General features: G+C 41.6%; 1 protein-coding gene across 4 annotated transcripts in view; it reads right to left on the bottom strand.

Annotated features, from left to right (window-relative positions):
* Positions 1 to 1,993: 1,993 nt before the first annotated feature.
* chl1a (cell adhesion molecule L1-like a) overlaps positions 1,994 to 27,069 on the bottom strand; it is a 49,382-nt gene continuing 24,306 nt past the window's right edge. For 2 of the 4 annotated variants that reach the window (XM_079179249.1, XM_079179250.1), the window contains exons 12-26: positions 26,798 to 26,909; positions 26,086 to 26,249; positions 25,627 to 25,792; positions 24,923 to 25,047; positions 24,609 to 24,713; positions 22,388 to 22,585; positions 21,897 to 21,967; positions 21,575 to 21,797; positions 20,556 to 20,671; positions 19,178 to 19,382; positions 18,112 to 18,234; positions 16,165 to 16,350; positions 8,975 to 9,154; positions 7,681 to 7,747; positions 1,994 to 4,110 (exon numbers count right to left, since the gene is read on the bottom strand). In XM_079179249.1, coding sequence (XP_079035375.1) covers positions 3,897 to 4,110; positions 7,681 to 7,747; positions 8,975 to 9,154; positions 16,165 to 16,350; positions 18,112 to 18,234; positions 19,178 to 19,382; positions 20,556 to 20,671; positions 21,575 to 21,797; positions 21,897 to 21,967; positions 22,388 to 22,585; positions 24,609 to 24,713; positions 24,923 to 25,047; positions 25,627 to 25,792; positions 26,086 to 26,249; positions 26,798 to 26,909 — 2,255 coding nt within the window. In that variant the 3' untranslated portion in view covers positions 1,994 to 3,896. The remainder of the gene's footprint in view (positions 4,111 to 7,680; positions 7,748 to 8,974; positions 9,155 to 16,164; positions 16,351 to 18,111; positions 18,235 to 19,177; positions 19,383 to 20,555; positions 20,672 to 21,574; positions 21,798 to 21,896; positions 21,968 to 22,387; positions 22,586 to 24,608; positions 24,714 to 24,922; positions 25,048 to 25,626; positions 25,793 to 26,085; positions 26,250 to 26,797; positions 26,910 to 27,069) is intronic. The other 2 variants (XM_079179251.1, XM_079179252.1) reach the window with 2 other exon arrangements.

The raw sequence follows: 27,069 nt of genomic DNA, 5'->3' as shown, positions 1-27,069 counted from the left end.
TGAGCAGGAGCCAGAGGACGACCTGAAATTAGAAGGGAGTTCTTCTGGGTGTTTCTGTGAGGGGGGGGAACTGTTATTTCAGATACTGATGCATTTAGATGTATTCTAGATTAGTTTGAAGTGAATCCAATAGAAAGTTACAGGTTAGGAAGATTTAGTGACAGAGGCTAAAAACGCATTTTATTCTTTTCTAATAGCGGCCTCTTGAATGCGTGTCTCACTCAATGGCTGTCGATTTCTTGTTTGTCCGCCTTGGCTTTCAATAAAAAGGTAAGCCCGGCCATTCATCCCACATCCCCCTTAACAGATGCAGACAAAGAGTGAAGGTCTTTGATGGAATATGCATTATAAAATACCGACACTCCGATTGTGAGTCAAGGTCATAAGCCGTCTTTCTGAGCTGCTTTTCTTCATCTGAAATGTTGCTGAAGCAGGTTTCAATAAGGAGCCCGCAGTCAACTCCACCCACCCTTAACCCCTTTCTCAGGTAAAGTGCTCAAAGCTCATCCTTGAGAGAGGTTGCTTGCGTTGCTCTGAATAGGCCTGACTGACTGTTTGTCCCTTTTAAGAAAGTGGGAGCCATGACACTGGTTTAACGCCTGATGCGGATTTGTCTGTAAATTGCTTTAACGGCATTCCTTCAAAAACCACCAAAGAGAAGTAGGTCTTCCGTAGAAGCATCTCCGGAAACACTTGTCACAGTTCCCCTTTCTGTGAACCCAACGGTGTTCATTATTAATGAGATCTTCATGGCCATCGCGCTACCTTCCCCTCTACTGGGTAGATACAGCGTTAACTCAATATCTAGCTCCCTGACAAAATGCAAATCCTCCCCGTGTGCTACAGTTTTTGTCCTGTCCTTGGGGCGGCGTCATTTGGTTTGAGGTTGATGCCACGCTGAGTGGCTACAGCCTGTTGTTACTGGGCTGAGCTCACAGCTTGTGTCAGTATTCTATTGATTTCCTCCCACCAGGCAATTTCCAGGGTACTTAGCCTAAATATCAGCTCAGATCAAACTGCCTGAAAGCGAGTGATCCGCTTCGAGCTCGATTCTGAGTTTGAGTGTGAGTGTGCAGCAATAACATGAGCAAAACACCACGCAGCAAACATCGAACATGAATCCAAGAAGATGTAAACATCCCGACCTTTGCTTGCTCTAAAACAGGGCTATAATGGTTTTTATGAAAGGGTCACCTGCATGTCCTCCAAATAGATTTAGCAGAGAGAGAAAAAAAGAAGCTGCTTCTGTGACACTCAGGGGAGTTCTGACTGGAGTAATCTTTTGTTGTTGTTTAGAGGTTTTAGCGTTCCATGGAGAAAGCAATTTTAAAACGGATGAGGGCATAATCCCCGACAATACAGGGATTATCTCTTTAAATGACCTTTATCTTGCCATGAGGCATGGAGTGCTTTTCAACTCCACTATCCCAAGTCTGGTTTGATTACGGCTACAATGCCTATTTATAATCACCAGGCTATAGACACACTGTACAGCTGCAAGGAGGCTGTGTATTCAAAATGAAAGATAAGGGCCTCCAAGGTATTTTAGAGATATGCAAGAAGTCAAGTGACCGAAGTGAGAGGATTTGAACAATGGAAAGCTGAAAAAAAAAGCTGTCTTTAATGGTATGTTCGCAGACTGAGGATATTCTGCAACTACGTGCATCTTCCTGCCTTTGAATATGCATGATAAATTAAAATGTTTTCTTTCAGTCAAAGTCGTTCACTTATGGTCTGTTTTGCAATTTTGGGGACAAACAAATACGTTTAATAAGGAAAAAAAAACTCTGAACCTCCTGAGCTTGTTTTTTATTGAAAGGCTCAAAAGTAATGGATCAATCAGAGAGGAAGTTGGGCTGTTTGGCTCCCACCAAATGATGGATGAGACGACTATCTCCCATCTTTGTTAGTTGGGATTTCTGCCTCATCAAAGGTGCTATATTTTACCCTCAGAAATGGAAGGGGAGAGCAAACACTGCATTTGTTTCAGATAATTGGAGCCATGGGACCTGGCACCAATTATCTGAACCAACTAATGGGAAAGAGATTGACTAAAATGTTGACTATATTTCATAGCAGAACTTTCTTCCATGTGACCTTTTTTGTACTCTCTTTATTGTCAACTATTGTTTTCTCATGTTGTTTACTGTGTGGGAGGATCTTCAAAGGAACTCATACAAAATGCAGTTCGGTTAAGTTTCTCGTTTTTTGCATTTCTATCGACCAAATGTCCTCTTTCTAACTATGAAATACAGTCCGCTGTGATTTGACAAAGTTAAATCTAACTGCATCTCTTTGGTTTTCAAGAATCTTCTTTGTTTCTGAAGAGGTCTTTTTGTCTTAAAAGAGCTCAGTGGAGAATCTTAAACATAAAAAATAAGCCTCTAGCCAATGAAACATTTAGGACTTTGTAGCCGGCTCCGCTGCTGTATCTTGTTTTATTACATCTGTTTCAGTAAGATTGTTGAAATCTAAACTTTACTGACATCCTTGATGAATATTTCAGCCGCATGCATTATGCATGTGAGGATTCACTGAATGCATTGCGGAGATACGGGAAAATTGTTTGGGAATTCAGAATGTGTTTGACCTTTGAGAATATTGAGTTTAATTCAGCCATGTTTGTATCATTTCAATATTGCTTTGTGCTTAGTTTGTAAACAAATTTTGCTGAATCATTTTGCAAATAGCTGAGTCCCAAGGAAGGAATTTGTTTTCTTAAAATGTATTCACATTTTATGTTCAGTGGAAGGACATCTCAACTTGAAAGTTAACTTACCATATAAGAGGGCGCTTTTTAAATGACAGAAAAAAAGCAGCAAATAGAAACTGATGGATCAATGCGTGCACGTTTAAAATAAAAACTCGGAAGGAAGTACCAAACCATAATAATTTCCAGATAATAAATAGCAGCTGCCTGATCATTTTAAAGGAATGTGGAGTGAATCATACTTTGCCATCCAGCAGAATAAAGTCACATGATTAAAAAACCCTAACACTCCAAAACAAATAGGAGCATGATGAATTGCTTTCGTTTCAAAACTTCAATGTGGCCTTAAGGTGAAAGCTCACCAGTTGGAGTTTTGAAAAGTCCCTTAGATAAATGTTTTCATGATTCCACTCCAGATATAAATGCAGCACTACACTTGTCAGTTTAACCTCTTGCTCGACAACTTATATATCTTTGCTGAAATTCCCCCAAACCAACCAGGGGCGTAGTTTGGTACTTGAATCTTTTTTTCTCTCTCCCGTTTGATGTAAAAAGCAATACAAAATGTCCAAAATATGTTTGATATAATTATATAAAAGGTATTGACAGCATTTTGAATATAAACAACTTTCACACATTTACATACTAACAAAAGTCAGAAACATATACATAAAGTAGACAGTAATGGACAGTAAAGCACGTATGACTATATGTTGATTCAACTGTGATTGAACACAGGCTAGATACATATGTATTTCTACTCTATGTATAATTTTCGTTCACTGTGTAAAGAAAATACATGTATCGTGACATTTTCAGTGTTTTTTGTATTGTGGGAAATAATTGTTGATCTTCAGCCTTTTGTGAAAGAAGGCAATCAACATACACAGCTGAAGATTGTGGCCTATAAAAGGTACAAAAACACCTTTATTATAATTAATAAAATCTTGAAAAACTCAAATGATACAGGTCATTCTCTTACAGTATGTACAAAGACTTACATGGTTTTCACACCGATGTGTCTGGTGGCAGTGTTCTTTCCTTTCCAGTGCCTGGGCAAAACGTCTGCACATTTGAGTCATTCCCCATATTTGGCTATTCCTGCTATATTTAATCCCAGGGAAGCTGAATTTTAAAAAGTATCTTGAAAATATTTGAAGTCGACCGTTAAGACCGGAGCCTGGCTTTATGCAGTGACTGGTCTGGGTCCACTGGGCTCGCTAACAGAGCCTCCGTGTGTGCGTCCAGAATATTCTCCGATAAATGAACCGTCCTCGTTGAATTCTCCTCCACCGTCGGCGTAGTCAACCATGCTGTCTCTGCTGACGCTGTCCCCCAACGTGTCATCTCCAGTCAGGGAACACAAGCTGCTGCCCTTTAGCGGCTTCTCTTCGCTGTCACTGCCACCAACAACAACAGAGAAGGATGTTCAGGGTCAGTGGTACTGTGCATACGTTCAACACTCATGGCACTAAGAGGCTGACACACACACACAGGCACACAGCATCACGAATAACCGCACATACAGTACACTGTACATCACATACAGATTATTCAATTCTTGGCTGCACTAACACACAAACATACTTCTTGTGGTTATTATACATCACTACGGGAGGTAGACAGGGGAGGATGCAGCGGCTGCACAGCAGGAGAGGGAGCACAAGGGAGGCGGGGAGGGCTTGCTACAATCACTTCACTAATTGCTAATTGCCAAGGCTTCAAGACCAAAGGCAATTTCAAATCTCTTTAGAACCAGCGATGGAAATTGCCAGAGTGCAGTGAGAAAGAAGACGAGTGGGAGTTGTGTGAGAGTGTATGTGTGTGTGTGTGTGTGTGTGTGTGTGTGTGTCGGGGGGAGGTGGGGTGCTGAGATTGAGAAGGGGGAAAAGGGGGTAGAGGTGGGGCATATGCAATCCCAGACAAACAGCCTGTCATTCCTGGTATTCCCAAGGGCCCACACGCAGGCCGAGAAGATTAGATGCCAATTTAAGGCTGGGCGACTGGCCAGCTCGCAGGTGTCTCACGGCGAGACGCAGGGTCACCTCAAAACATTGAGGATATTTTTCCTCCCTGTCCTCTTTTCTAATTCCCTAAACCATCCATGTTTGGTAACACCTCTCTCTCTGTCCTCCGGTTTGGTATTCATAACGCAGAGCGTCTGCGTTCAGAGACGACGCTCTGGTGGCCGGTATATGGTAGTGCCATTTGAGGCATACTGTAGTTGACACCTTTGTCAGATACAACCTCGACATTTTGAGCAGCCTTTTAGAGCAGAGGCATGGCTCGAGCTAAGATTACAAATCGTGTCTCCTTCACAGGGACTTTTAATAACCAATCTTATCTACACTATTTCATGAGGCCGTTTACCATGCAAGCCACATACGGTCCGCATTTCAACCCTTATCAAACCCTCTTTCTCTTGACGACTCTGGAGCGCTGGAGATAAGTGGCTGTTATCTAAGAGCAGTGGAATGCCATGGCCGCCGCAGCCCGCCCACAGTGACTTTGAATAACGTGATAAAATGGGGGCTGAGTGCTTTTGAGCCCCGGCTCTCATTCAGGTAGTTGATCTGGATCCTGCTCAGCCTCAGTCTCAGCTGTGGCTATGAAAAGGCTTTCCTTCAGCCTCACAAACAGGTGAGGGACGGGGGCACATCACCTGGCAGAAGGTAATCAAATTTGTCTTGCCACTGACCCATGCTGACTTCGTTTGAGGGCAGCGGTGAAACATCAGGTGGAAGGAGGATTTTTTTTTCCTCTTTGCACCGGCAGCTGTATTCATTTTAGTTTAAAAGTGTCTGAAGGAAAAGTTCTTCACATCTGCTGCTTTCTCACTAATTGCACATGAAAATGAAGGTGAGAAATAAAAGGTGCAGGGGGTTAAAAACCAAAAAAAAAACTGATAAACTAGCCGTGGAAAGAATTGCATCACACTGCTGGCTCACAGCCAGCTCAAGCTATGACACCTGCTGTTCTTGCAGTGGACAGAGGGGCAAGACAGCAGAGGGCTGTCTCTAAAGAGAAATTGTCTGAAGCATAATTACCACTTGTCAGCTCCCCAGACACGTGGCATACCAGTGGGTGGTCTATTGCCGTCAGAGATTCAATGGGCACAAGAGAGCCCTGAATCCAGCCCCAAAGCCAGGTAAACAACACCACAGTAAGGCTAAGGGCACTCTGGGGGGACAGTAGTCAGAACAGCCTCATGAAACCAACCATGAGAGGCATTCGAAGCTGCAGCCAAACATTTGCATCAACTCACAACTCTTCTGCCTCATGAGACACAACTTGGCATCAGAGCTAAAATCAACAGCACAATATTTATTAATTCTGGACAACGGAATTTCGTAACACAGCAACACAAAATAATCACATCATTATGAACCAACTTCACTGAGAGTTGATGTGTGATCGTGTTGAATCCTCGCCCAGCACCACTTGGCGCTTCCCTGGGTCTTCCATCAGTGTTAAACCTCACAGAAAACAATACTTAAAGTGTGTTTGAAAGCCATCCCAGCATCTGCACAGCAATCATTGGGTCAATGGTATCGACAACCCTCCCCATTCACACAAATAAAGTCATTTGAAGCTATGGGAAAGTAAAAACGTAGTTATTACATCTTTAAGCAATGATAATCTATAAACAGGGCTGTGTAGACGATGCATTGTGTCTTGTTCAACAGAATTATAGTCTTGGCAGGAATCACAAAAATGCAATTGGCAGCATCCACACAGTTGTGAGTAATCATGTTTTGAATAATATGATGACGAGCATAATCAAAGCGGACAGAAGAGGCTATTTTAGGGGATTTCTGTTGGGTGTGCACAAACAAACACGCTATTGTCACGCAGTTGCTGCAGTGCTGTCAAGCAAAATAGGATTCAGTCGATTTCCCTAAACTGTCACCGGAGCAGCTAAACAATGCAAACAATGGAAATTCAACAGCTATTATAAAGTACAACAGCTGACTGCTTTGGGCTTAAAGGCTCTGTTTTTCCACCCATTTGCCATGCTTAGTTTATGCCGGTTTCAATAAGTGCAAGATATTTTGCATCAGGAATGACTGTGCATCTAGAATCAATCTGCGCGTCTGCAGTGAAAGCTTCTGAGAAGTGTGGCCTGCATTGGAGATCTTCCACAGAATCCACACCATACATCCACCTTAAGGTCACAAGGTGAATCAGGGTGAACACCTGGTAAGCAGAGGCACTCTGCCTAATGTGTGTAATATGTTTGACACATGTATACAGCTCAATGTGTTGACTTGCTGTATATATACACACATATATCCATATACATACACATACATATATAAACACATATATTTATAATGTATATATACAAACACATATATACAAATTTTTTTTATTTTATTATACTATATTCATCCCGGAAGGGGAAATTGGTCTCTGCATTTGACCCGTCCCTGTATATAGGGAGCAGTGGGCTGCCCATGACAGGAGCCCGGGGATACGTATATACGTATGTATATATATATACATACACCTATATACATATATACATTTACATATATACATACATCTTACACCTATATATACACCTACTGCCTACTGGACCAAGCTGAATTACACACTCAGATCATAATCTGACAACAAAATAAAAGCACATGATTCGAACTAAAGGGGGGCAAAGCTCAAGTTTTTGTTACCCACTACTTTTAACTACACCGTGTGATTACCTAGCCCATCAAATGATGAGAACAATGGCTTCTTGGCTGATCCTGGTAAAGCTCATGAATGCATGGTTTTCTTTTGGGATGGGAGAGAAAACATTACTGTGACACATGACAAATGAGTTTCTCAGCCAGAAAGTACTTAAGATATGGTTGTTAGATTAATATTGCTCCAACACAATGCATTTCAAGGAGATAAAAAGGAGATACAAAAGATTCCTCAGCACACTTTGGCGCTGCAGCTCTCCCATGCAGAGCAGGAGTACAGCTCACCTGTATTCACAGAAGGTGTCATCATTCTCTAGTTGTGACTCCGCATCAGGGTCCTCCTTCGCTTTCACTGCAGGAGGAGGGACGGGACAGACATTTCAGCAGCATTGTTAAAAAAAACAGCACTTTCATCCATAGATGTGATTACATATTACTTATACTGTTGGGACATAGTATAATTTGTAATGCTTCTAATTCAAATAACTGTAAAGGATTGTGTCTTTAACATTTTCCAAAAGGGAAATAACTCAAACAGTAGCATCCGCCTTTTGTTAGTTTTAATCAAACACAGTGATGTTCTGTCAAACTATTCTTGGAAAGTAGATGTCCAAGAATAAACGATCTGAACTTTTTCACCACTTGAGTATATATGGGAGTGGAATTTAAAAGTCAGAACCAAAAAGCTTTTGAGAACAACTAAATATGACTGTGTAAACATTATATCAAGTCTGCACACTGAAAGCCTTTCTTCTGTTTTTCCGCCCCAAAGTGCTACACAGCAGCTCTTTGTGTAAATATGCTTTAAAAAAAAAACACTAGTTGTTTTCAAGAGAGACAAAAGAGGGGTTTCATGAACAGAGCTGGATGGGGAATCCAAAGGAGCTGATGAAATATTCAGTGCTTCATGTCAAAATCTACTGCAGGCAAAGAGGTGGAGCGGTGGGGAGAAGACGGCAAAGCAGGTTGAGAGGGGAGAAAGTGAGGAGACACTTTGCAGGTACTGTATGTACCATAGTGAGATTGAATTTGGCTCCGATACGCGACAGCACAGAGGTGCAGGGGAAGAGCCAGGAGGTTCTGCACAGGTGAGGGGCGGGGAGGTGTGAAACAAAGCCAGCTGGGTCCCACTCAACTGGCTTGACAAGGGATGTAATCAGAGGAAGCGGGCAGAATTAACAGGGCCACACCAAATATTTCACAATGCAGCAAGCATCTCGTGGACAGTTCATTCGAGATTAATGATATTTGGCAAGGCCGGAGTAGCATGAGTAGTCCAAAATGCATGCATGACGCGCTTCCAAACGGGGTGGGGTGGGGTGGGGGTTGGTGTGGGGGGGATCAGGGTTGAGCACATTATCATTCTTTCAGGAGGTCAACCAAAATGAAATTAAAGTCAAATCAAAGGGTCACCCTGTAAATCTGGTGATATCTAAAGATTTAAGAGAGAAGTTTAGTTGCTTATAATCAAGTCAGACTGATATCTCCTACATGTGCTGTACATTTTGTGAGTTAAATTTTGGTTCACTTCCTGAAGCGAGGCGACCAGGGGGGGACCAGGGGTCAAAGGCTAACTGACCTTTTTCCATGAAGAACATGTCTTGTCGCTGGGTCGGCGGCGGCGTACCTGCATACTTGCCACCTCTGTTTCGCCGCACAAAGCAGGCCATGAGTACGACAAGGGTGAGGAGCGCCACAGCACACATGGTCCCAATGAACCAGCCCTGGGTCGAAAAGTTGCTCCGTTGACCTTCCGCAGCTGCAGACAAAAACAGCAGAGTGACACAGAGCTCAAGAATCTACTTGACTCGGTGGTCTTTTCGAAGACGGTCCCCTCAAGCGCTCCTCACACAAACTTTTATCTTTGACTGAAAACAGAAAAGAAAACACGAGAGGATGTTCTCACGTTTTGACATATTTGACTCACATTCCCTTCAGCTATAACACTCAATCTCTTATGAAAGAATATTAGATAGGAAAAAAAACAAATGCACAGAGAGATGCAAGAAAAATAAATAAGCTCACACATTCACCACATTCAATATCAATTTGTCAATGCTATGCTTGTTTTGTTATGGCAGGCTAGAGCTCGCATCACTAAACTCTATCGACAGCGACGTCGTTTCCTCCTTTCTCACCTTTGACTCGGGTCTGGATAACATCTTCGAAAATGCTAGCATTATCGAGCAGCCGTTTGGCCATGAGGCGCACGGTGTACACCGTCCCAGGTTTGAGCCCATCAATAACGTGGAAACTTCGAGAAGCGTTTACAGCCTCTGATACCAGCCAGTTACCATCACCTACACAGCCAAGCACAAGAAGTGCACAAGCAGCAAGTCTGTATTAGCATTCATGCTACAGAAGATGAAGATAGGAAGCGCTAAGTAATAAATAGCTCTTATGCTATGAAACGTATTTGTTGTACTAAATATAACTTTAAATACAGTGTAACACATTTTGAGGAAATCAATTGAAATGATGGAAGTAGCCATGCAGACGCAAAGGTTTAAAATGTATTTTCAGGTGTTTATATAAAACCTTCCCAGTTGCACCTACACATGATGCCGGCTAACATTCCCATCAATGTTGAGCAAGGCGGGGACAGGAAAAGTAGCTTACGGTTATTCATATAAGCCACATAAAGCTCCGAGTCCTGCTGCTCTTCCCTGGCAGTCCAGCTGATTTTGGCAAAGGTGTCACTCACATAAGAGCTTATGTTCAACAGCGCCGGCACTGATAAAGAGAGAAGAAATAGGAGGAGGAAAATAGGGAGGAAAGGAATACACAGACAAGCACAGAGAAAGGGAGAGAGAAGGCATGAAAAGAGGATTAGCAGAGGCAAATAGGTTCCCCTGCAGCTTGAGAACACTGCAGCTAGCAGAAACCCTTCAAGAAGACAGTTCAAAAGGCAATGCTGGGCCCCAGACCTAATTGAGTGGAGCTCGATTTTGACTCATAAAAGGGTAGATATAGAGATCGTGGGCGGGAGTGACATCCAGTCTTCACTCCATGTGAAGCGAAACTGGCATTTCCTGACGCCTCCCCGCCATGAGCGAAGATCGGAATAAATTGAAACGACTCCATGTCTCGAACCCCATTGTTAGTTGAAAGTTGAAGGTACATCAAGATGAGATCACAGGGGTATCATTGGCTCAACATGTGCGAGTGTGAGCTATATACCTAGAGTAGGATGAGTGGAATTGCTTGGGATAGAGCTGGGAGAAGAGAGAGAGCAGTTGTGGCCTGGAATGAGAGAGAAGCCTCAGAAGTTAGATTTCTGCTGCAATGCTGTCAGGTCTAATACTCTATATTGTGCAACAAGCAGGCTCTATAGACTACACGAAGGCAGGGTTGTTGAAGCAACTGGAAAAACTAGATTAATGGGAGTAACGGCGCAACTTCAGTGCGACTGATAGTAAACGCACCGTTACGGCAGTATAGGGTTTGGGTCTACATAGCAAAGCTGAATTGCAAATTCAAACTACGATTGTCACATTATGACATTTTTCCAAAAGTGTTCGTTAGGAATTAACCAAACTATATCTCTACAACTATAAAGGACAAACCGTTACACCAGCACACCTACAACCTTGTCTATCGCTACCTCTACGTCTATGTTAGCGAGCTGCAGCGGCTGCAGGCAGTGATACATACTGCTCTGAACTGGGGCCACAGCTGGAGTCGGGGACAAATCTTCAGAGGGATAAAAAGAAAATGAAATACAGCAGAAGATTATAGACATATATGGAAAGCCAGCTTTAAGGTTTATAGACCAGGCACAAACACACACAGAGATTCATGTACATACACCCACTCAAATACATGGGCGGTACATCTTCACAAATACAACCACACAGGTGGATGCCTGTCATCTGTGATCTGCTTTTTTTTTGGTGGTGTTTTGGATTTGGTGACTTGTTGAGATCACCAGAGAGCATTGTGGAGGAAAAAGACCATCTTTGTCCTTCCAATTACTTACGACTATTTTGACTATTGCCTAATAATTCTAAACAACAACCATTTAGCTTTTAGTTTTCACATTTGTGATTGTCAGATTCAAAAATCACAGTCTAATCTATTACTTCTATTTTTTAAAACTGCATCGACTGATTTGTTTTTTTCACCACTTGGGTCCAACTAATGTGTCTGTTTGTAGTATACAGTGGGTTTAACTGGAAACAGCTGCCTAGAAAACAGCCTAGGAGTAGAACGGACGTTCCCATACAACGTATCAGGATGGTCAGAGCAGCGGCCATTTTTATGTACACGTTGCCATTGCAGCCCGGCAGGCTAACTTTTATATAAACCTCAGCGTCGTGTGTGTGTGTGTGTGTGTGTGTGTGTGTGTGTGTGTAGTCCCCTCCATACCAAACATCTGAGTGGAGCTCCAGATTCAGGTGATAATTCTCTTATAGTTTCATCACTACGAGCAACACATTGTCAGTTGATACATTATTATAAAATGATTGATTATAGTATATTATTTGAACCCTTTTAGATCACATCTCCGGTCATAGTGTCCCCCTATTTAAAAAGTGAAGTGTTCAGAATTAGGTATCATCTAGCGGTGAGGTCGCAGATTGCAACCAGTTGAAACTTATTTTATTTCTTGCATACTGACTGGCAAACAGTACAATCCGATTCATACATGAGTGGACTATAGTTTAACGTGACAAGAAGAAAAAACTCTTTGGATCTGATACTGAATTACTATTATTATATAATTGTTCCGATGAACTGTGTTGGTCATTACACACTGCTGTGGACTGACAAGGACTATTCTGCTCTGATAGCTGAATCCTGAAGTGACTGCGGTGAAGATGAATCAGCTTTGGATCATTATGTTTCTGAACCTTTTCAAACATGAAGTTCTAACTATTAGCAAATGCATCGGCGATAACAACATGGGTGTTCAAATTCTGTGCCAGGGAGCCAATAATCTTATCTCTGGAGGAGCTAGTTATTTTTGTCTGTCTTAAGAGGTACATTCTTCTCTGTGCTTTTGTCATGTTTGCAGTCCGCTTTAGCTCTGCTGCTTTGTTATCTCATGAGACCTGATGGAGAAAAATAGATTTTTTTTTTCCTCTGTCTGCCACACTCTTCTGCTATGGCTATTAGCTGTTCTCTCTCAGTCTTCCCTGCTCCTCTTTCTCGCTGATGCCTCACCCTATCCTTCTGTGGGATTTTTGTCTGTCACTCACCTCAGCCACTCTCTTTTCATGACAAGCCTTTCAAAACAATGACACATGAACACACATCTGCTGATACCTCTGTGGCTGTTTCCTGTTCTGGTATGGCAGTCTGTTTGTCCAGAACATTTTTTAAGCTACTGTTTATATCAACTAAATGGGGATAAGCATTAGAAAGCTCACTAAAAAGGAGCACTTCATAGCCTAGGCTCACTAACTCAACATGCATTCACCTTTTTTGACTGTCATTCCATTACTCCCCATCAACAACTCTAAATTCCTGGTGCCCCTGCTCCGTGCTATTGGCATCCATAAATCTGCACTGCTGCATTGTGACTAACATGCCCCGAGGACAGCGCTCCGAAGCAGAACCATTTTATCTCCCCACCGAGCCTCTACTCAGCCATATTTACAAACAATGCATCTAATGGTTCTCAGGCTGGACATCCACCTACACGATGGAAAGCCTCTCAGAGGAAATATCAAAGCCAGAGAGGAATTAATAACCTTTATTAAAACAGTCAGAGATAGTGGAAACATATTTTCTCATCCGTTCTTATTTTTTTTTGGGCTTGCCAAGTAATGGAGGGAGGAGTTTGGAAATTCTAGCACTCACTTTCACTGATCATTGTGTAATATGAAGGCTGACGCTGACGCTAACATGTGCCAAATGCAGCTAATAATGTCAATCTATTAGCGAGATTGGCTGAATTAAGTGTTTAATGAAGTGTTAACAAAGAGCTTAACTACAACAGGCAGAATCTGCATATCTTTGTTTTATGTAAGATCCAAATTAAAGCCACCGCGTGTGTAGAATCTGAACATTTTGGACTTTGGCACCCCCTAGTGGCGAAATGCATACGCTGAAAGAAACACAGACGGCAAACTGCACCAATTTACATTGAGAAGGATTGTCATATTTTTCTGAAAACGTTGCAAATAAAAGAAGAATTATATAAATATTCGCTTTACCCAATTAAAGTTATAACAAAGAAAGATTTGCATGTAGTGGCTCAAAACTGACAGCGTAGCTGACTAGAACTTTTTAACGTTCAGAATATGATCAGAGATGCCAAAGCAGAGGTTTCTTTCCTCTGAACTTATCAGCTCATTAATTCACTCAGTGAGACCGCGCCTGTGGGTGAAATGGATGACACCCCGAACAACAACCTGATGAACACTCAAGGTCATTAAAGGATTGTGTGACAGAACATCACCATGATTTATCAACTCTATTAGAGTGCATAAGAGATCATGTAGAGCCACCGACAGGAAATGCAGAGGAGCTGAACTGGAGGTCCATGTTTAATTTATAACAAGCCCATAACTACTTACAATAAAGCTGTATGCATAATCAAAGAAAACAGTGGAGGCTCCACCATATTGTTTACTATGATGGATCCGCTGTTAAAACCCGTCCCAACCTCTGACATTCACTTTCCAGAGTGCACTGCAGACAGTGAGGAATTTACAAAATAGTTAAAAACAATCAAAGCTGGTGTTGTAGCGAAAGATGACAATCCCTGCATTCACTTCTTCAAAAGGCGAACTTTTTGTCCATTTCTGCCAAAAAGCTATTTAAAAGGAATTTCACCCACAAAATGATTTGCATAGTAATTACTCAACGAGTGTTACCTTGAATTCTTAAAGAAGATTTCGTTTTTCTTGCATGCCTCAACGGTCAACGGGGAACCAAACAATGGAGTAAATCCTTGATGATTTGAAGTGATTATGGTCCAGGTTTAACAACCGCTGCAAGTCCGGACAAATAGTAATATACAAAATGGTCAGTTTGTGGGTGAAGTGTTCCTTGAAGTTGGATAATAAATCTTCTATGTGTTGTCTTAATTCAGCTACAATAGTGCTTTGAAGGTTTCTTTAACGGTGTCTAAGATCATGTCATACAATAAGGTTCTCATTAATTACAGGCTTAAACATCCCTCCCAAACGCTATTTGACAACGTTATCTTTAAATCAACAGCTTTCTGAAATCAATCAATATTCTGGAGAAGTTCCAGTTAGACTTTAGGACAAACCAAATGCACCAAATGTCAAATTTGACACAACAAACACTGGCATCATCGTCTTTCTGGTGGCATTTTAAATGTGTTTTGTGCGTCTTTACATCTTGACAGCTTTTCAAGTTGTTCAGGAAGTAATCTTTTTTTTCAATTTTCACAGCTATGCAGATGGCACATGATTATAGATTTCAGAAGAGCCTAATTAACAAACTGCTTTAATCTCACTCGCATGCTGTCTTTCTGCAATCAAAAACTAGATAATGTATATCTACTGCTCAAAAAGAAAGCTCTGCATGGCTAAAGATATGCTCTATCCAAGATTCTTGGATCTCTGGTTCCGTAGATCACATCAGACGTCATACTTTAAGCCTGTGTCTTTGAATCTAACTAACCTTTAAATCGCAGCAACCAGCAGAGTGGCCAAAATAGCATTCTTTCATCTAGTTAGGTTTATGTATAAGCCAACATCTCAGACATTGTGAGAAATACTGCCAGGGTACAGGCACTCCTAAGCTAACAAGATGCCACGAAGCTGATTCATGCTTTCATCTCAAGCAGACCACTGCAACTTTTCCATTGTCTTTTTTAAAAGGGTATTTAGAGGATAGAAGTTTTTCACAATTCTGCTGCTAAACTTCAAAACAAAACTATAAAGAGGAAGCACAGCACTCCAGTTTTAGATGGGCTACACTGGCTCCTGGTATCTTTTAAAAAACGGCCTAAAAGAAAGTCCTTTAGCTTTCATAGAAAGCTCTAAATGGCCCAGGACCAGCCTAAACTGCAGACTCCCTGTTGTTTTATGTGACTTCAGGTTCACTTGAATCCTCCGCCGTGGGTTTGTTAGATCTTCCTAACCGCTGTCATATGAAAACTGGAGATGCACCTTTTTATATGCAAAGCGTGGAAAAGCATTCACAGGGGAATTAGGGACGCAATCACACTGAGCATTTTAAAGCAACAGCTTGAAACATAATTTACCTATTTCACTTAGGTCCCTTAGTGTCTTATATAATAATAATCAAGCCGGATGTTATGCTGTGCTTATTCCATTGTTACATTGTTATCTTACTTTGTGCTTGTTTTTGCTCAGCCATTTTTTTGTTGCTTTGAAAAGCACATTAAGCTTTATTTGTGTGAAGGGCGCAATTTGAATTGCCTATTATTATTATCATTTCAGCTTTGACCAGCTTTTGAAGTGAAAATCCAAAGAGGTAAGAATGTGTAACAACGAACTGATGCAAAAGACCAACATCTTTTTCTACATATGATAAAATATCCTGACTTTTACTCAGTGTGGGCGTAGCTCCAAAAGCACAGGTCCTACTATTCCAACAGAAAGAGTCTCTTCACTGGACCTTCCATGCCATCGTACTGATGCCATGACGTCATCAGCACAAAGATTCCAAATATCCCCACTTCGTGTGAATTATTACAGTGTACAGACAACAACCATGTCTGTAGTATGATTCAAAAAACACTGGTGGGGGGCTTTTATTCCCAAACCAAATGGAAATGCGACCTTATTAACCAAGACAGGTGCACAGATTTGATCCACTCACATGCTGTAGTAACTGGAGTGCTGCTCTCCTGGGCCAGCGAAGGTCCACAACCTGCTCGAGTGCAGGCTCTGAGATGGATGCGGTAGAGGCTGCCCTCCTCTAGACCCTGAAGCTGCCACTGGGTGGTGTCAGCGCCAGTGATGTTCGTCTCCTGGGAATCAACCACCTCCAGTGTGGTCTCATTAACTATAGAGGAAGGAGAAAGATGTCAGGTCAGTTCGCGAGGCATGAGTGAGCGTACGACGGATACGCGCAGAAAGAGTCGCCACCGTTGGCTCGTGTTGTGTGTTAATGGAGCACAACTATAATGAGGGTCAATGGTTGAGGGAGGGGGAGACGAAGAGATGTCATGCTAGCTCAGGCAGAAAGTGAGTATAGCAGATACATGTCGTGACAGGTGAGCTGAGGAGGAATACATTATGAAGAAAGGGGAGAGGAGATGAAAGGAGGCGATAGAGAGCTCAAGAGGAGCTTGGGGGGGGGGGCAAGTGGCAATCAGTGAAAAGAGGAGGAGGAGAGAGGAGAAAGAAATACAGGAGGAGGAAGAACTGGAGTGTATATGATAGAAGAAAAGATAAAAGAACATTTTATGTAAAGGGAAGAAAAAAATGTTAGGGGCAGGTGGACAAAAACGGAAGCAAGACAGAGAGACTGAAGAAAAAAATAAACATAAGGCAGACACAGTATGAGGACATCAGAGGAGCAGCAATCACAAGCAGCATAATGTATCACCAAAACTTGCATTATAGATGAAAATACAGTATGTGTGCAGACTGTAGAAAGCTACACCCTTCTCCTGAACGTTGATGTCATTACTGTGCCAATGTTGAGACGCAGACGAGAACCGAATATGCGCCGAGCCTGTGATGCCGCTTCGGAAAATTGATGTTTGTTTACAGCACAGAAAGCTGGACATCCCATATGTTTGTGAACACCGTCAGAAATATCAATTGACTAATTACACAGCGGTTGCATGACTCAACTGGATGTGCTGTAGTGTATAACATATAACATTTAACAGGGTTGACATAAAACCAAATTTGAGATCTGCCTGAATTACGAGGTGAATCAATCCAACCCAACAAAAAATGAATTCCTCCAGCACCCACGGACTGCATTGTGTGGGAATCTCTGTGTAAAGTCTGACATCTGATATGGGAAAGAAAGCAGAAAGGAGAGGGGGACCAAGTGCATTGAAGAGCTGGCCAGACTCCGTGGGTTGCTGGTGGAGGCGGCAAAGGGCTGTCTCTGCTTTCACGCTTTACACAAAAGATTTCAGAAATGTCAACCAACGAGAGTGTAGGCTTTGAAAACAGAGAGAGAGCGTAATGAAAACCCCTCACTCACTTCTTCACCCTCACTGTGTTTTTTTCTTTTTTTTCTTTTGCAAGGTGAAATACTTCTTAGTGATAAATGACAAAGACATTCATTTAAGAGGCACAAACAGCACTGACTTAAATGCTCCTTTTGGAAGCGAACCTGCGCTCCAGGAGGATACCAGATAAGAAAGACAGAGGAAGGGATCTGAAGCGGCCTGCACAGTTGGACTGTTGCAGACCATGGTGGTGGCGTTCAGTGTTAAACAGTGCAACCTAGTGTCTGGTATGATAACACAAGAGAGGAGAGGAAGAAGTGTAGATGATTGTGTAGTATGCTTTCATCTTTTCCATGCTTTTCACCAAATGAACATTAAACCTGTAGACTCAACAATAAACTGTCGTATCTCAGATCCACCCACTCCCACACTTCCTCCCCCCTTACAACCTGATCTATTCTCACCTACTCACACTGCAGCTACACTCCTGCGTACACATCGCCCACACTTTCTCTCGCACGACGGACAAAGCACTGCGCTCCAGCAAGGAGACCTCTATTAATGAAAAAGCTCACATAGAGCCAGAGGTCTGCAATGAGTAATTAGGCAAACAACATTGTGTGTGTACATACTGAGGTGGTGCTGCAGGAGATAACCAGTGAGGACGCCGTTTGTCTCCCGCGGTGGGCCCCATACCAGCAAAAGGGAGTCTTTCTTCGCGTTGGAGGCCGTCAGAATGGGCACTTGCTCGGGAACTATAAAAAAAATGACGGTAATGTTAATGTTTCTACTGTATAGACATGTTTCTCTAGCAACTTGTTCTTCATGTGGAGGTGGTAAAACATCGCATCAAAGTTTGTTTTAGTTTTTTCCAGTCGTGTCCAAATAAGTTAAGATTTCTTTCTGTCCCACGTGCCTTTTTATGCTTGGTATGTATTCCGTGCTTTAAGCTTTCTTTTCACTTTTATTTTTCAAACAGATGAAAAACACACTGATCGCATGAGCATATGACAGTTTGCCTGTTTTAAGCAGCTTTGTCATTTCACAAAGCTGTAACATTAAGCAGCCTTTGATAAGTATTTTCATGATAAACCACCTTTGATGACTTCTTCTTTCTCTTCTGCCCTTAAAGCTAAACATTGAATTTGATCAATTTTATTTAAGATATGCTTCGAAACATATAAACAAATACTTTAAAAGTTAGTTACACTTTTAAAATTACATCAACTCCATCTCCCTCTTTGAAAATCCAAAATCCAAGAATATGTGTTACGCCACTGAAGATTACATTCTCAGTGTCTGTTCATCGGAGGTTTCTGCATCACATTTGTTTAAGTTGCACACTGGACCATGATTGATTTCCACACTAGTTGTGTTCATGCTTGTAGGTACATTCAGATTCAAGGTGAGCACATGGACATTTTTCTTCCTGTGAAAAACTGTGTTCTAGTGTCAAACTGCACATTTATTATGCTGCAACGTGAGCTCAAACGTTGAGACTTTAATGTAAATGAAATAAGTGCTTTTGTTTAAATTCCTTGTCTCGTTGCCTGAGTCACTTTCAATGTCCACCGTGTTATTACTGTATGTTTCTGCAAGCTTGAGTGTTTTTTCAGTTGTTGTATACTTAGTGCCAGTACTTATAAGTGTGTGAGGAGCACACCATGTGTTGTGTGTTGTACGTTTGCGTCAGCTCACCTCCCTCTGGAGTGTTGAAGGTGACCGGGTCACTGTTGGGCCCATTGCCCTTCTTGTTGAAAACATTGACAGTGAGTCTGTACTCGGAGAAAGGCTGAAGGCCCGGCACGATGGCATGAGTCCTCTTCCCAGGAAAAGACAGCGACCGGCGGTCATCTAAAATCTTGTCGGGCTCCAGCAAACTTCGTTTCCTCAACCAGTGAACCTGTGAGAGGGAAGTAATGGAAAATGGGGATCAGGGACAAGTTTGAACAGCGTCCACAGAGAGGAGGGAGCGAAGAGACGGATAGAAAATGTTGAGGTCAATTATTGCCTGGTTTCCCCTTTAATGAGGCAGATATGTGAAATCAGACATCACATATGAACTGTGAATCTGAGATGTGGCTTTTGTTGCCAATCACCTAAAGTAAAGGTGTGTGACAGAGTAGCTACTTCACACTATCACGTTGTCATCGTCACTCTGTTAACCACTGTAACACCTACACACATCATTTTTACAGAATTTGAATCATATCACCACATTTAAAAATGCCTTTTAATTGAATTATTCTCATAACATTTGTTTCATTAAATTATACATTAATGAAACTACTACTTCTCTCAAAACTGAGATGCCTCTGTGAGCACATGCAGAAATCTCATCGTTGAGTTCATCAGGTGGATGTTTCTTAATGACAAAATCAGTGGACCAGAGAAGCTGCGCCGTTCAGAAAAGGGCCATTAGGAGAGTTTGAAATACAGAGAGTGAAAACAAATCCAGTTGGGTGAACTTCACAAAATATCCCATTTTCAGAGAATAATCTTTCTCTATTTGCTCATCACAACAATGACCAAGTCACTCTCAGATCAGATACAGTTTATACATATACATTTATTTTTAGAAAACTGTGCGTCTTGTCCATTTTTTCACAATAAATGTCAATGTTTTGCTTGTAATGTCCTGTTTAACTATATCATCAGTCTGAGACTACTAGGACACAGTACCTAAACATATTCACAGCTTTAAAATCACATAATAAACATTTGCTTGCACTCACAATATTGGCACTTATTCAAGACAAAACAGTGTAAATGAGAGGTGTGACTTTCCTGCGGAGCTGTATTTGGTTGTGAAACACTGAAGACAGACGAGTGAAAAGAGGTAAAGTCCGCAAATATCTATTATAATGAGATCATCTAGAATAAAGATCAAATTGCACCAGGTAAAGGACTTTAACTCGAATTAACCCTTTGTACCCCTCTCATGTAAACACCAAGTAATTACTGTATTGTAAGATACTGTAAAGTGCTATAAAATGTGCTGTTTTGCCATTGAAAGTCTTCAGTTATAGAACGTAGTCTGGAAGAAATCAGGTTTCAGGACCATCAGAAAACTTACATCGTAGCCTCCTAGATGACCTCTCACTGTTGCAGGTGGAGCAGGGGTCCAGCTAACTCTCAGGACAGTGGTGTTGATCACCTCCACCGCTATGTCCCGTGGTGCTGCAGTCGGGACTAAACCACACATAGAGCATGGTCAGGAATACAGACATACTGCAAACAACAGGCTACCACTGCCGAAACTTTTTAACACTACCTTAAAACTTATATAAAGAAAGGAAAGAAACTGAAAACAATAGTTTGCATACACAGTGAGGGAAACAACACAATTATCCTGTTGGACAAAAAACAGCCTCATTTGATGGTCTGAGCTGTTCTCTTGTTTAAGGCTGTGCAGAGATGAGCTGTTGCTGGCAGTAAATAAAAACAGTGATGCTGGTATATCAGCATAAATATGCACAAATACAAACTCAGCTGGACACCAAATGAAGCAGTTTCTATTTTTTCTTTTCAGTGGGGACAAATACAACACCAAACATGGAATGAAAATGCTCTCAATATTTTCTGCTCTACATGCTACTGAAGTAGAAGTAGGAAAAAGCACAGCAGACACTAAAGAGAGAAGCAGCCATTGTGCTTCAGTAGGTCTACAGCAGGAAGTGTGTCGTGATCTGTCGAATCTCTCACAGCTTCGGAGACAGAAGTGGAAATTTGACATCCCTCTGCTCTACAAAAGGTTATCTGCCACCTGCTGGATTTAGTCAAAGATGTTTTCTTTTGTTTTTCAGAGGGGACTACTGCACAGCCAACACAGGGTTAAAAACCACGAGCGAAAGGAAAAAAGGAAAGAACTTAACCTGACACATTTTCCCGCAGACAATGCCAAAAGACGACTGAAGACAGGGTGGGATACGATAGCACAGTAAGTCACAAGCAAAACAAGAGCTGCATGTGTTACTTCAGCCTTCGGCATTTAAATGAAACAGCAGGACTGAAGTGAATATACATATATTGAAAATCAAATATATTAATGACATGAATACATGCAGTAGAGCAAGTATTAAGTCTGTAACTCACCGTCTTCTCCAGAGTAACCAGTAACGATTTTAGGTTCTGGTCCCCAGCCGTGGCTGTTCCTGCTCTGAATTTTGATCTCATAGGGGACAAAAGTGGACGTGTTCCTCACGGCAAAGGAGTGCCTTTTGACCAGATGTTCCCCCCAGACATCCTCCACGTCCAGTTTCCTGTAGCTCACCTTGTACTCGAGGCCTGGGCCATTGTGTTCAATAGGCAACAGTGGCTACAACAGGAAAGTGTACTGATGACTTAAAAATCTTGCTTTCACAATGTAATGGTTTTCACAGTACAATCTTATTGATCGATATGCGCTGTCTCTTACCTCCCAGCTAATGTCCATTTGATGAGGGAGATGGCCTTGAATTTTGATGTTTTCTGGGTTTTTATCAGGAGCTTTGAAGAGAAGTTGTATAATCATATATTTATAAATTGGAGAAGAAAAAGCACAAAGGAGTACATCTTACTATGTTTTGACTGTAGTCATTTTCTGCTAAAATGCAAATATGTATCCACGCCGATAAGCTAAAACTAAGAGCTAAGACTCTTTGACAAGTATCCTCATTTCAAGTATATTCATATGAGAGCCAAGATCAAGCAGCAACATGTGCTGGAGCTAATGCTCCTCAGAACCAAAAATATCTACACCCCAAACGGACCCAACAATATCTACACCCCTAACTGCTACGAAATCCTGTGGCCAAAGGCTGGCCCCTCCACACAGCAACTCTCTGCACACTTCAAAAGAAATGTTAAAACTTTCACAATCAACAAATACAGCAGAAAGAAATGTTAATTAAAGGGAGCGAGTCTCACCAGCAGGAGGTGTTTTGTATCCCTCAATGGGCTCACTGGGGGGTCCAGGTCCAACAACATTAACGGCATACACTCTGAACTGGTAGTTAAGGTGTCCTTGTAGTGCAAGCTCGGCTGTTGCCTGGTTACCGGGGACTTTCTGTAGCTCCTTCCACCTGCCGGGCTCCCATTGGCTCTCCTCATACTCCACTATAAATTCTGTGCTCGTGGAGGAGACAAGACAGACACATTCAGTCATCACTGCTGAGAAAGCCTGCATTAGACTCCTATTTGTTTCACTTACTGCACAGTCCACTCAACATTGCTAATAGATGATCTGCAGCACACGTGAACGCGTTCACGACACCAATAAAGGAATAATTCAACATTCTAAAAATGTTTTTGGTGTTTTCGCTTCCTTTCTGAGAGTGAGAAGAGGGGACTTTCTTAAATGTGTAGTAAGTACAAAGCTAGAGTCAGGGGCAATTAGGTTGGCTTAGCATTAAGCTGAAGGTGTGTTGGTGTGTTACTTTGGAGAGGCTGGCTGTTTGCTTCCAGCCTTTCTGTTAAGCGCGGCTAATTGCCTCAACAGGCAGCGATTTTCAGCAAAAAAAGCTTAAAAAAAACCCACTGAACACTACATGTTCAGCACCAAACAGCGGACAGACGCAGTAAACGAGTAAACGTAGCGGAGCATTGAGCCGTTAAAGAGCCATGCGTGGAGTGGAGTGAATATTGGACAAGTAGCCAGAAACATGACTAAAATACATGATACTGTTACTCTCTCACTTCTGGATGTGTAAATGAGCAGCTGTTTGCCAATCAATTTGCCACATCAACTTCAAAGGTAACGCTATGTCATTGCTCACAACTTGCTTCCATTGCCCCAAGTAGCCCCAAGTAAAACAATCACTATAGTAGGTTTAAATAAACTATTCTACTTTTCTGCAATTGTTCCTGAAACGACAAATGTCTAAATTCATTAAGCCACACTACACCTGCAACTGTGATGAAAATGATGATGATTCTTGTCCGAAATCTAATTTAACTACTACCTAACTGAATATTTATCATGTAGAAAATAATACATAAGTTAAAAAAAGGGAGCAATTTCAGGTACAGCCATAGTTTTTTGCAATTTTAATTGCAAATGAATCACATTAAATGAATATAAATACACATATTCATCTGGTGCTGAGCCAAACTGATCTACAGATATCGCTTAGGAAAGAGCTGGCCTTACAACTGAGGTCTGTTGCACCAAGATGTTTGATTAAACAAATAAAATGTCTGCACATTTCAGCACAACAAAGGATCTTCTTCAGGCATGTCTATTCTAATTTCTGATATCAGATAACACACATCCAAGCTAATAAACACTACAAGGATACATTTATCAATTGATCTTAATTCTTAACATCCCTAACTTCCAAAAATAAATGAGTCTCCTTTTGAAGCACAAATGAGACACAAGCTTCCGTGCCAGGATCCTCAGGACTTCACAGCTATTTGCAGACAGCGCTTGTTAAGGAACTTTAGTTAGCGCAGCAGCAGAGTCTGTTAACTCTCAGAGGGGGACATGACAGCGTTTTGTGATGTACAGTAACTGATTTTTTAGCGTTTTCGCCTTTATTTGATAGAGGACAGTGTAGTAATGGGGGAGAGAGAGAGAGAGAGAGCGGTGTATGACATGCATCAAAGTCCAAAGGCCAGAATCGAACCCATGACTTTGCAGTTATATAACCACTCAGCTACCTAGGAGCTCCCTAAAGAACAATTCTAAACCAGTTTTAAATGGTAGTCTGCAGACTTTAGGCGATGCAGTAAAGTGCCAAGTTCCTGGGCAGAGTGTGTGCTAATATACTCTTGTGTTGTTTATTGTCTGAAAACTTCCAGCTGAACTATAAAGTTGGAATCTCGTCTATTCTACGATACTCTATTACATTCGTTCAGCCCAGTCGTGTCTTATGGAAGGCCAGAGTTGGAAAGGGCCGACATGCCAAATTTCCTCACTCTAGTTATTTTTAAACTACAACACAATTACATAGTAATTACATCATCACGTATGCAGTAAATTTAAGTGAGGACAGTCACAACGGTACACAGTATGCAAGCGGCTGTTGATGATCTTCTCGAAAATGTTGTTTATTCGTTGCATTATCTAGCACCGCTACCACCTCTTTCAGACCTCAGATGTTCTTCTTCTTCTTCTACTACTACTTCTTCTAAATTAACTTCCTACCTGTTACAGAGCTGTTGTGATCACTCCCAGGTATCCAAGACAGGCGAACATTTCTCGGACTCTTCAGTTCAGAAACCTCAACATTTTTTGGAGCATCGGGAACATCTGCGACACAAAACACAAACAACATTAGGTGCTCAGTAGAAACTGTCAATTTAACACCCAAAACATCTGGGTGGCGAAAACATAACAATGACATCCAAAACACAACAAAACCACCTGTTTTAATAATTCATACAATTGTTCTTTCAAAGAACTCATAATGAATAATGAATTACTCTCTCTCTACCATATTATTCACTAAACCATCTTACCCAGCACAGTCAGTAGTGCAGTGGCATTGTCCTCATCTAGGCTGGTCCTAGCAATGCATGTGTATATTCCCTGATCGCTCAGATTCACACTCATGATCTGCAGCATGCCATCGTCCACAAAGTATCTGAACATGTAAGCACATTCGTTAGTACACAGCTGTAATGTCAATGCAATCAACCAAGTACTCAGTGAGCATCGACAGTACCTCTGCCAAAGCTGCACAATCCTCTATGTAGTTATTGATTTTGATAATAGGAAAAGTTTCTATTTTTTTGTCTGTCTGCATCTAAATCGGGATCTGCATCAAAATGCACATAGTAATAGCCAATCATAGCTTATACGTGCCAGATTTCTTTCCCATTCAAGTAAGTGCAGTAGCTTCTGTGACGGCCTAACTTTCTGACAACTGTTACTAAAACGGTTGCATTCTTTTCTTCTTAGATAGCGAACCAATAACCAGGCGAAGAAATATGTAACATCCTTGGCAGAGGTAATCAGTAAATTCATTAAGCAGACAAAAGGATGGCAAAATCCCCTGCCGTTGACCCTCTACTGAGCAGAACAAGGCACAAAGCTTTTGGGACTTTTCATGCATTTTGTCTTCCTGAGCATTAGCATAGCGATAAAGACACTGGACAAAGCCATCTAAAGCAAAACCACACATGGAAACTAATGGAAACACTATCAAGTCACAGCCACCTACCTGGAATTTTGCTCAGAGGAAAGTGGGATCTCCTCACTATCCTTCCTCCAAAACACCTCAAAGGTACCCCGCAGGCTTTTATCAAACTCTGCCTGGCACATCAACTGGGCTGTGGTCCCACTGATGATCTGCACGTCCTGAGGTGGGTGTACTATTTTTGTAGGGTCTAAAGACAATAAAAGCAAGGGTCAAAATCCCCTTTTGAAAACAGATAAGATAATGGTTGTTTTGTTAGGCTGCAGCCAGAGAAGAATATCTATTCATAACTCCTGCATGCTTTGAATCTCTTTGAGTCTACCTTCCAGAACTTAAACTGTTTTTGTTATGTGGTTTTGCATACAAGCCAAAGCCTTCTACTGAACGGGGGAAAAAATGATGTTACTCCATCCAGCAAAGCAGATCGAAACTGGGCGAACTGGCACTTGCTTTAAGAAAGCACTAATCATGTTGCTGAGATACCTTTCACATCCAGCACAGCGGTGACAGATGACTTTCCCTCCTTGTTAGAGGCAACACACACATATTCCCCGCTGTCGTTTTTTTCGGCACTGATGATTTGCAAAGATCCGCTCACAGCAAAAAATCGTTCCCCTTCGATGGGCTCTAGAGTCTCATCTTTGACCCTAGGAGAGAATGATTTCTCCAATTAGTTGTTAGTTCATCAGTTAATCATGCCTATTTCATTTCATTTGAATTGAATGTAATTTACTTTTTTTGCCAACAAATTGTGAAAAAATGTGGAATATCATTTTAAAGAAGTATCCTAATATTCTGAGGGGTAAAGCTAAGAGATCCTATTTTCCTTTAGTAGAACTGTAGCAGAGCTGCAGTGATGGTTCATAGAATTAATTTGCCCAATTTCAAGGAACAGGAGAGGATTATCCAATTAAATAGACACAAGTGTCAACATCTATGTCCTGCAGACACCTGAAGCAGTGTGGACTAAGAGCAGGAATCACTGCTGTGATACCGTACTGGATGTGTTCACATCTGTAAACTGCACAGAACTGACTGATACAGTGACGCAAGCTGTTACCCGTAGAAAACATATTACACTGAATGAAGGCGTGAAGTTCTTTTGCCTTAAACACACGTGTTAAAATGTCGTGAAACGTCTCACTGACAGATGTAACCAACATTAATATAGCTGTTGTTCCTGATAACCACTTACCAGGAGATGGTGGGTGGTGGAGAGCTGAAAACACTGCAGTTCATGACGATGTCCCCTCCTAGTACCACAGCATACTCTTGGAAGTCCATTGTCAGTATTCGCGGGGCCACATCTAAGAGAAAGGGGAGATTTCAGCTGCTTAAATGTCAAGTTATTACCTATCAGAATTTATTTCTGGCAAGAAATAGGGACAGGAGAGCAGATGACTGAAAACACAGATATAACTCAGACGCGGGCATCACAGATCTTGTAACACTTCAAGAGATGTAAGA

Source organism: Pholis gunnellus (assembly GCF_910591455.1).
Source record: "Pholis gunnellus genome assembly, chromosome: 2".
NCBI lineage: Eukaryota > Metazoa > Chordata > Actinopteri > Perciformes > Pholidae > Pholis > Pholis gunnellus.
The sequence above is the reverse complement of the archived record's forward strand: the minus strand, read 5'-3'. Positions and strand labels throughout refer to the sequence as shown.